The 10,932-nt window shown below is 45.6% G+C and overlaps 1 protein-coding gene across 3 annotated transcripts in view; it reads right to left on the bottom strand.

Annotated features, from left to right (window-relative positions):
* The window catches only part of WWC3 (WWC family member 3), an 84,567-nt gene that overhangs the window by 28,764 nt on the left and 44,871 nt on the right, over positions 1–10,932 (bottom strand). For all 3 annotated transcript variants that reach the window (XM_017889724.1, XM_017889725.1, XM_017889726.1), the window contains one exon: positions 5,657–5,899. In XM_017889724.1, coding sequence (XP_017745213.1) covers positions 5,657–5,899 — 243 coding nt within the window. The remainder of the gene's footprint in view (positions 1–5,656; positions 5,900–10,932) is intronic.

The raw sequence follows: 10,932 nt of genomic DNA, 5'->3' as shown, positions 1-10,932 counted from the left end.
GGCTGGATGGGTGGGTGGGTGGGTGGCTAGATGGCTGGCTGGGTGGGTGGCTGGGGATGGCTGCTTGGATGGATGGGAGGAGGAGCAGGTGACAGATAACCAGCAGATGAGCTCAAATGCAGAGCACGCAGTCATCTGTTGAAATTCCTTGGAACAAATCAGATTCCCTCATACTAGGCCACCTTCTAGAGAAGAACAAATATCACTGTAAGATCTATACAGTCAAAACATTAGAAGCAAATGAAACAAAATAGGAGCTGTGGCCATCTCCAGGTCATGGGGTTGGAGGTATTTTTGTTTTCCTTCCTTCTACTTTTTTCTACTTAGTAATTTTCTAGAATAAAATTTGTTCCTACTACAGTAAGCCCACCACCTAGAATCGAGACTACCATGGATAGGCACTCAATAAACAGTTGTTGGACAAGTCCAAGAATAAATATGTTTGCCTCTAGAAGGAAACACTCCTGCTTTACAAATCGAAATGATACTGTGATGTGTGGCCACAGTAGGCCCCTTTAATACCTTCCTCTTTCCACCAACAGGGAAGGGGACATGCCGAAGGGGTTTAAAGAGCTTGGTTAGGTGGGAGTGAGAGGAAACCAGACACGGTGTCCGACGGCAGCCTGGGATTCAGAGAATCCCCCCGGCCAGTCACTCACAAGCTGTGTGGCCTTAGGCAAATGTCTCACCCTCTCTGAGCCCTGAGTTTCATTACCTGTAAAAATGGCGTCCACAATCTCCAGCTCAGTGAACTGATGCTGCATAGATAAAATAACGTACGGCAAATGACGCGTGATCGACAAAGAGCTGCTATCACCCATAAAGGAAACAGATGCGCCACCAACTTAGGATAACGAAGACAAACCATTCTGAGTTTGTTTACAAGTTTCAACCACATACCATCAATTCTGACGAGCCTTTGTTTCTCTTGATGCAAACAAAATTCCAAATGGTGCCATGCAGAGGTCAGTTGGCAAGAGAGTACAAGCATTGTCCTAAATGGAGCCACGACACAACCCACTTTCAAGTTCAATATCATATATTAAAACCAGTGGTTTCCAAAGCATGATCCAAAGACCCCTGTGGATCCCCGAAACTCTTTCAGGGATCCTATGAGGTCCCCTCTTTCCCAATGGCCTATCAGTAGGCAGCTAGATAGTCTTCACGTATTCACTCAAAATGACCCTATCTCAACAGGCCAAATGTGCCAATGACCAAAGCAGCTGCCTTCTAGCCAGTCAGACGCTAAAGAGATGGGTAGCAAGGGCAAATAATACCACTCTCCTCACTATAGTTTGTTTCAAAAAAGTTATCAGTCATAAAAATGTTACTAATATTAACACATAATAGGGTTTTTATTGTCTTTTTTTATTTTTTGAGATGGGGTCTTGCTCTGTTGTGCAGGCTGGAGTGCAGTGGTATGATCAGAGCTCACTGCAACCTCCACCTCCTGGGCTCAAGCCATCCTCCCACCTCAGGCTCCCAAGTAGCTGGGAACACAGGCATGTGCCACCACACCCGGATAACTTTTGTATTTTTTGTAAAGATAAGCTTTTGTCATGTTGCCTAGGCTGGTCTCGAACTCCTGAACTAAAGTAATCCCCCTGCCTTGGCCTCTCAAAGTGCTGGAATTACAGGCGTGAGCCACTGTGCCCAGCCTATTGTTATCTTCAATAAATAAATATTTAAAAAATTTCCCAGGGCTAACTTCTAAATTAGTAAATACTGACAGATAAAATCCACATAAACACTGATCGGTCCCTGGGTGGGGACAAAGGAAAACAAAACAATTAGAAAAGGAACTTTTAAAAAAATATATAAACAAAAGCTCTTTGGGATCCTTAGCATTTTAACATTGGAAGGAGGTTCTGAGACCAAAATGTTTGAGAACAGCCGTAATAAACTCTTGAGTAGAATTTTCTAAGATTACACTTACCTATAATATTCTAGTTTTTAAGGAAAATGTTTTGATAGCTTGTACAAATGAAAGTAACTTTTAAAAAGCAATTCTGAAGTTCCACTGAGGGGCTTATAGAAAGGCACACTGCTTTGTATGCACTGCCTCATTCCTTACGGGTCTTTGGATTCTATCCCTGCTTTACAGATGAGGAAACTCATAGAAAGTAACTTGCCTCTGCTACGCAAGTTCAAAGCTTGGTCAGGCTGGCTTGACTCCAAAGCCAAGGCACATTACCAACAAACAGGCATTTCCTTTACTACTGAAAAACATTTCCCCAATTTTCTATGATACTCACATCCTACCTAACGCTTATCAAGGGCGATATCCTCAAAAACCCCATCTTTTTCAGAAGATGGAGAGCCAAGAGTTTTAAAAGGGAGTTTCAAAGGGAGTTCAAAATACACCACTCACTGGGCTTTGGAGTTGTACCTTGGAACCCACTCTCACAAGCACCGGGACACTATTAAGTCACAAAGGACTCCAGGGACAGAGACGACACCAGCAGAGCGTATCCGGCGGCAAACAGTGACTAGCCCCAGGAAGCAATTTGTTGTAGGGAATTTACCCAAGCCTGGTCCAAGGCTATTAACTTTTTTCTTAATGCTTTTCAGAAATTCTAACCCAACCTGAATTCTATTAGCTCAAATCCCAAATTAATAGAATCTAAATTGAGTTCTTACTGAAAACTGGCTCCACTCTTGAGTGACCAGGGTAGATTTTCCAACCCATTGCTAAATCTATTGGCGCATTCCAGCTCTGTTTTCACACATATGACATACAGAAACATTCATATGTGTGGCTCAGTTTTAGACTGTCTTTAGTCATGACTTATTTTCAGATTGTTTTATCTGTAGTGAAAAAAGTTTTAGATCAAATCCCCCCCTTCTACCCAGTACAACACATTTGTCATTATACAAACAGGTGCATATTGGAGCATGCAAGAGACAGCGCATCTGCATACAAGATCACACACAAGTGCCCATGAGTGCCCACATGTGTAGTCTAATTTTATGCTGGTTATTCTGAAAGTTGCAGATGACTAAAAATGTAACTTCCTTACCAAACAGGGGCCACGCTGGCAATAACTGAGACACCTAAAAACTAGCTGGGACATAAACTGCTAAAATGAGAATCAGACATTTGCCTGACTTCTGTACATATTTTTTTCAACAAAAAGAAAAGGGGATATAGTTTCCTGGCAGAAAACTGGCCAGGGCCCAACTCCTAAAGCACATAGCCTTGTGTCCCCAATTCAAAGGAAACGAACTTCAAAGAATATTTACCACTGCTATGAAAAGGAGTAGAAAAGTAACCTAACAGATTAAGAAAATATAAAGTCTAATTTACTGTCTTTATTTACTTTACATAAAGTACTGTATTGTAAAAATGTCATTAAATTATAACAAAGGAAAACGTGACTTCAGGTTCGGCAGAACCAAATTTTTGCTTTTTGATAGATCTTTCCTTTTGAATCACCCCTATAATAAAAGGCGTTATCTTGGAAAGAGAATTTCTCAGGATGGCAGGCATCTTGCAAGAGCCGTGGGGTTCTCTGTTGAACATCAGCATCTTGTATAAATGCCTGCCACACACTACACGAGCAAGCTAAAATAACAAACGATGTCGCAAGCGTTGACAGGAGCCATCCGAGATTATCTAGGGTATGTGTCCTTCACCTCAATTCTGCTCCCTCAGCCCAGGAGACGCGCACCAGCTCCCTCGGGAGATGCTGGCTCTGAGCAGCTGGGAGGCCGCCGCATGTATCATCTGCCATGGCGGGAGGCCTGAAGGAGGTGCGCATCTCTCTCTTTCTTCCCCGGATGACACCCCGAGCCCAGCACATGCCTCCCATTTGCTGCTGATGACACTGCAGGTGAGACAGGCAGACTGGGCCCAGTTCCACAGCTGGCACAGCTCAGCCTTAAGGCACCAACCTCACTCTCTCTCTGTACCTGGCCCACGCCGGGTCTCCTAACGCTGCCAGCCTGTGCTGGGGGAAGCCTCCTACCATGTGGCCCCATGCTTGCAAACTGCAAGCACCCCTCCAATGAAGGGAGGTGGCGTGGAGAAATGGGCCCTGTGTGCACCAGCACAGAAGGCCCAGAGCTACAAGAGCCCCACCCCCATGCAATGTGCGTGCAAGTGCTTAGCACATGTGGATGTGCTTTTCTGGCCAAGGTCATTTAGTGGCAAATTCAGGAAACACGCTCGGGGCGATTAGGTCCTGATCGAGGGCTCTGAGCCCCAGGACTCAGCACCCGGGCTGAGTCTCACGTGAGACCCCCATGTGAGTCAAAGCTGGTCCGGCTTTGCTATCCCCGCCCTTGAACCCAGGCATCAGGGCTAACACTGGCTCCATGGAGGGCTGCAGACGTACTCAGGGGCCACAGCACTCGGGTGTGCTGGATTTCCACGTGGTGACAGCAGCCACAGTCAAGGGAGTGTGGGTGTGGGGCCCTAAGATGCAGGTGGCATTTGTGGGGTCAAGTCCATCCCCCTTCACAGAGAAGCAACAGGAACTCCCAGGCCCTCCTATGCAGAAAACACATATGAGAATATCAGGGGTGGAACAGAAGGAAATGGTTAGGTGAAAACAAACGCAGCCGTGCAAGAGCACAGTAGAAAACTTCAGCAGCACAGTTCCTTTCACATTCAGATTCTCCTCGCGGTTGATTCCGGGTGAAGTGACAGGACATGCCACCATCTCAGGCAGAATGAAATTCACCTGCCTAGGACTCTGAGCTCAACTCTCCAACCACCGCTTCCCTCTGAGGCTGCCGTGAGTCCCTCGTGCCAAGCCACAGACTTGTCTCCTATGAAAATGACCCCTGAACATCCAAGCAGAAAGGACGCCCAACAATACAGACAACCATCATGAAATAGGAGTAAGAGCATCTGAACAGATCGAATCATCCAAGCGTCTATTAGAGTCTCTGTGGAGCTGTTCATGTGAGCTCAAGGGGGCAAGACCTTAACATGTCGGGGAGGGGCTGCTCTCCAAAGCCCAGCTGACAGCCACAGAGAATCTGCTGTTAAGTGTGGAAAGCAGGCCCAGCCTTTGACACAATCTGCAATCTCACACAGCAAATGGAAACCAGGAGACATGGCGCACGAGGAAAGGCCGAATGACTCAGTGCCGCCCAATACCAAAGCCACCATGCTGGCTTTGCATGTCCTGCGTGGTGAAGGAGCCTCAGGGCAGACCCATGACAGGTGGCCAGCTTCCCAATGCCAGAGAAGAGCAGGCCCTCCTGGCTAGAAATCCAAGTCGGAGAGGAAAGCAGGAGGTGGATACCCACCATGCTCACCACATCAGGAACAGGGAATTCTTCCCCCATGCAACAGAGCTGCCCCGGCCGGAGCAGGACCATAGCCTGCTCAGGGCACTGTCCCACAAAGGCAGGTGAAAGCACCCAGCAGCAGCTTTGGGAAGGGTGAGACACGGGGGGAGGTGGAGGTCAGCCATCTTCCCTCCCTCCTTCCCCCTTGTCAATCACCTCCTGCTTTGGAGCAGAGGCTGCAGAGACCCAGGGAACAGAAGGCAGTGCCCCCACCGCACACCCCTCTTGGGCCAGGGAACATCCAGGCAGGAGAGGCTCCAAGCGATCATCAGGAACACCCTCCAGCCACACACAAGCCATCCCGTGGAGTTTTTCCAGCAGGCTTTCCACTGGAGGTTATGTCACCCCCACCCACCTCTCCGTGGCGCCCTGTGCGGAGGTGGCCCGTGCACGCCGCAGCTCCTCCTCCAGGCGCTCCCGCTCCGCCTCCAGCCGGGCCACGTCTCCCACGGAGCGGCGCTGTGCGATGATGAGCTGAAGCTCCTGCAGCAGGGCCTCCTTCTCCTTGATGAGCTGCAGCCGGTCCCTGTCAGCCTCGGCCGTGCCTGGCCAGGACTCGTTGTCAAGCCGGGCCAGCTGCTGCTGGATGTTGGCGACCCTGCAAGAGAGGGAGGAAACAAGGACATCAGCCGACCGAAAACGCCATCTTCACACCATCTCCACGTCTCACACTGATTCTGTCAACTTCCTTTGCCAAACAAGTAGTGAAATGATTGCACCAAGCGACCCTTACACTTAAAAGGATTTGGAAACAATGGGTCCTAAAAAATGGTGCAGAAGTCCTTTCCTGACTGAGATTCGAGATGACAATAACCCCATCGTGCCTGTTCCAAAGAACTGACAAAAAGGCCAGCAGCCCTCAACATGCCCCTACTCTGAGTGGCTCAGACTCCTGATTTCCTACATGAAACTGTCCTAGAGCAAGAGGGAGTCTGCTTGTTTCTTCTGCCCACCCTCATCAGTAGCTAAACAGCATGCTGGACCCCCAGAAATGCTGCCAGCTTCCCGCCTCCTCAGTTGTGTCTAACCACTGTCAGCCGCCTTAGCAAAATAACAAGAGAGAAATGCACTCATCATCTGGCCTCCTGAAGGAAAGCCCTTCAAAGCCCCATGCTCCATGTCTTCTGGTTCTGTGTGCTCCTTCCTGCACCAGAGCCGCTGGCCATACATGAATTCAAAACACCTTTCAGAGAGCAAGTGAGCACTTGACAAAAGCTGAGTGCATGGCACAGTGAACAAACACGCCTACAAATATGTGAGAGGACGAGAGGCAGCCCTGTGAGCGTGGATGCTAGTGAGAGATGATATGGGTGGATGCAAAGCGCAACAATCCTCAAGGTGGAAAAACAGAGGCTCCTATCAGTTTCCATGCCTCGAAATTTCCAAGTGCTTGCTTGGCAAACAGACTGCATTACTTTTTGTGTCATGAGGTGCTGTCGAATGCAGATTAAGTGAAACAGATGTGGCCTGTATTTTTAAAGTATCCTTTAAAAGTAAGAGTAGAATGTTTTAAGCCCTTTAAGTAGGGTTAAAGATGAGGGATATGTTTCCAGGGAGAAACTAGGAATGGCAAACTCAACCTGAACCCCGTGCTGTGGAGGACATAGTTTGGCATACTCACCCAAAAACAAAATCCAAAGACTTCTCTGAGATCACAAAGAGCTGTGAGAACAGGGAAGTGGCAGGCACACATAGCCCTACATCCTCCGAGGGAGATGCAGGGCAGAGGTGCTCCTGAGACTGCCTCCTCCTGTGTCCATGGTGCACGGCACTAATCAAGGCTGGCTTCCCACCTTCTGGGTCTAGACCTCAGAATCTTTCTCTACACTATGAGCCATGTGGATATCCCCAATTGACTAGCATTGCCACACATGTTAAAACCTGCCACCCAGCCCTGTGCCAAGTCAGGCTCCACCTAAACTAGACACGAGCACACGGACTCATGAGGATTGGGAATGACTCCCTCTCTAGCCACCAAACGAATCTGAAAACCCACAGTTAAGGAAAGAAATGGGTACACAAGTTATAGTTTAAATGTATGCATTTTACTCAAGTCCACTTCAACAAGGTATAGACACTAGTTGAATGTCAGTAGCTTTATTAGGTAAGTTATTTTCTAACTTAAAACTAATTTCCGGAAAATGTGTTGGAAGATGGTGCCAAACCATGTCACCAGAAAAACTAATGACAGAGGCAGCTGAACAGGGCTAGGAATCCAACTGGGCTTAAGTGTCCACCTATGTCTAATTGGTGTAATTAAAATTTATGGCAGTCATATACCCAAAGCCCAAGGAAAATATACTCCAAGCAAACCCACAAATAAGTCAGTGCTAAATCAGACATTATACCCAATGACATTTCTGGAACATTCTACAGTAGACCAAGACAAGAAATAAATATAAAAGATGAAGAACAATGAGCAAGTCTGTGTCCTCATACTTTTTTTTCATTTCCATTTATCTGATCCACAGGAAAGTCTATCTGAGCCCAGCTAAATTTTGCCCAACCATTTTGTACTCCTACTAATTATCATACATATAATATAAACAGACGTATTTTACAAAGCACTCCTTTTGAGTTTTCTGAGCCTTAAATATGAAGAGATCAAGATTCCATTTGAGTCTGCCAGCTCTAGGTTAGCGGCCAGCTGCTAGCCTACTACACTTTCAGCAGCTAGGATTCAAGCTGCTGAAGGTGGCAAAAGATCCAATTCCGGATAATCACACCCTTTCCAGGAAAATCTCAAGTAATATGCACTATCAGAAAAAAAAAGAATGAGGAAAAAAATGAATTATAGGAGGGAGGAGAGGCAAAGGGCAAGTTTCAAAAGACCTGTCTGCTGCAGGCATAAAGAAACAGAGCAGCAGCCCAAATTAAACCATGCCCTGTCACTTCCCACATCTGGCAGGAAAAATATGCAAGGACACATGGCAAGGTACGACCTCTCCAGCAGAAATAAAATCTGGATGAGGCTGACTTCTTGCAACCCATCTGGAAATGTTTGGGCTGTGCTGAACACCAGGCAAACATTTCTGTGCCTAAGAATTGTGGGGTTTAATAAAATTTCAAAACAATGCAACAATGCAAACAATCTCATCTTCATTTCAGAGCTATATATGAATCTAGAAGAAACTGGAATATATTGGAAAGTTCAATTTCTTTCTTTGTTCCCATGTTCTAGGTGTCAACATTTGGGACCTGCTTCAGCTAGGTCGAGAGAGGCACATCTGTCTGTCTGTCTGTACTGGAAGCCAAAGCACTAGGATTCCTTCAACAATCGATTGTTCTTAAGTCCCTGTGAGACAGACAAGACGGCTCTGCCTTTAAAACCGTATGATTTGTCTACCTTGCCATGGGCCGGAAATGAGCCATCTGCAAGGAGTATCTTTAGTAGTTAGGTTTACTTGAAGGAACAGACTTCCTGCCTCAGGCTAAACACAGATGTACTGAGTTTCAGTGCACCTTCTTCTACATCCATGCCAAACAGCTGATCCACCGGTTGGAGCCTCGCTCCTGTGAGTGCTGTTGTTCCAATTTTGGGTATTAAAGGAAAAACAATTTCCAGAGAGGCTTTTCTTTGAAATATCATTTCAGTGAAATTAAATACACGGAAGTAAAGCAAGGTCATGGTTAAAGTTTGCAAAAAAATAACTTTCCCAAGTTTTTTTAAAGAGAACTAATAGCAGCTTAAAATTAGAGAGGATTTTTTTTTTTCTGTGAGTCAACTATATTCTTCAGTGATTCTTATTTCTGAGGGGTAATGAATTTTATGGCCTATATAAAATCTCTCCCGAATGCCTTTAAAAGCCTTAAAATATATGTCCCCGTGTCCTGATAGTGAAGAAAAGCAAATGTTCAATCAAGCATGCAGGTTTCTTATTTATTATGTGATTCCCAAATTCTATTCCCTGAGCAGGTCTAATGTAGACAGACATAAAATATGAATCATTTTCCCTTATGATTTTGCCCTAACACTTTTCTGTTACAACCCAGGCACCATTAAACCATGAACGAAAACCTGCATTTACGCCGCAGAAACTATTTAGACTCTCACAATTCACATGAAAATCTTAAATACGATTTGCATTTTATAGGAAAACAATGCATTTTAATAATAAAAGTTCTGAGGCATATCAAGAATAATCCCCAATTATTTGAATTTATACCAAAATCTGCAGTCTACAATATCATTTTCATGTTCCTAAAATCCTGCTGCTTTCTGGAATAGCAAGCAGAACTCCGGACATCCCACGGTGATGAGTCGTGAGGGATCCCAATGGCACATTCCAGGGCGCAGTGTCAGCTTAGAGCCTCATACCTCCAGATTGCAATTATGGCTACAGGTTTGATACTTCTTACATTTTCTCTTAGTTTTCTTGTTGTAAATACCCATTTAAATAAAAAGCAAAGGTTAAAGAAAACATCAGCTGAAATGTAAGTCAGATGGACAATGAAATCACTTCAGCCGATTGAACTAAACCAGCGTTCATTCTACTCAACTCTTTTTGTCAGAAGTTTGAGAAGTCTAAATCTAGAATATCTGGGATAAGAAAGGTCTACTAATAGACCAATACCTCACCCCGTCCTCAGATTCCCAGCCCTGACATCTTCTCCCTTTCCAACAGACAGATCTTCAGAGAGTAACTTCATCAAATAAAAAGCAGCGAGTCTACAGGCTTCTTCACGTTGACCAGAATAGGGAAGACAGAGCCGTAGTGGCAAAGATGCTTTTCCTTATTTCTCACAACTGTGCCCCACCCCTAAAACCCAGATACGAAGTCATTTGAGAAATGAAGAAAAAATCCAAGTGATTGATCAAATTCAACTGGAATCATAACACTACACTGATCCCCGACAACGGATGAACAGCAGGACTGATCCTGGCAACAAAAACTAAGAGGCAGAGAAACTGGATGGACCGAATGTTTTGTTCCTATCTGGACTGAGAGTGTTTCTATGGTAACAGCTACAGTTTGTGCACAGTTCTGGAACAAGTGCTCTTAAGTTCAAAATAAGGAGCCATCTGCGTCATCGGGATTGCTTCAAGAAGACTTGCTCTTTCAACTTCACTTTTAAAATTTCTGAAATTTTTAAATCAGTAATGTGAATATTCCTATCATTAGGTCTGCCTCGGGAATCTGAAGAGGCATTCCTGAGGCAAGATGCAAGCAGTCCTTTTGGTACAGTTCACAGGACCCACAGTTGAAAACACAAAACTGGTCATCATGACAGTGGTCGTTTGGCCAGAGAATTCTCTAGAAATCATACCACCCACTCAGAATTATGAGTTCCACTTCCACAAACTTCCTTTAAATCCGAATATATATGAAATCCAGCTGGGTGGGGTGGCTCACACCTGTAATACCAGTACTTTTGGAGGCTGAGGTGGGTGGATCACTTGAGGCCAGGAGTTCAAGACCAGCCTGGCCAACATGGTGAAACCCTGTCTCTACTAAAAATACAAAAATTAGCCAGGCGTGGTGGCATGTGCCTGTAATCCCAGCTACTCAGGAGGCTGAGGCACAAGAATTGCTAGAACCCAGGAGGCGGAAGTTGTAGTGAGTCGACAACACGCCACTGCACTCCAGCCTGGGTGATAGAGTGAGATCCTGTCTCAAAAAAAAAAAAAAA

The sequence above is a fragment of the Rhinopithecus bieti genome, unplaced genomic scaffold (genome assembly GCF_001698545.2).
Source record: "Rhinopithecus bieti isolate Rb0 unplaced genomic scaffold, ASM169854v2 scaffold_19685, whole genome shotgun sequence".
Classification (NCBI taxonomy): Eukaryota; Metazoa; Chordata; class Mammalia; order Primates; family Cercopithecidae; genus Rhinopithecus; species Rhinopithecus bieti.
This window is presented reverse-complemented; position numbering and strand designations above follow the sequence as displayed.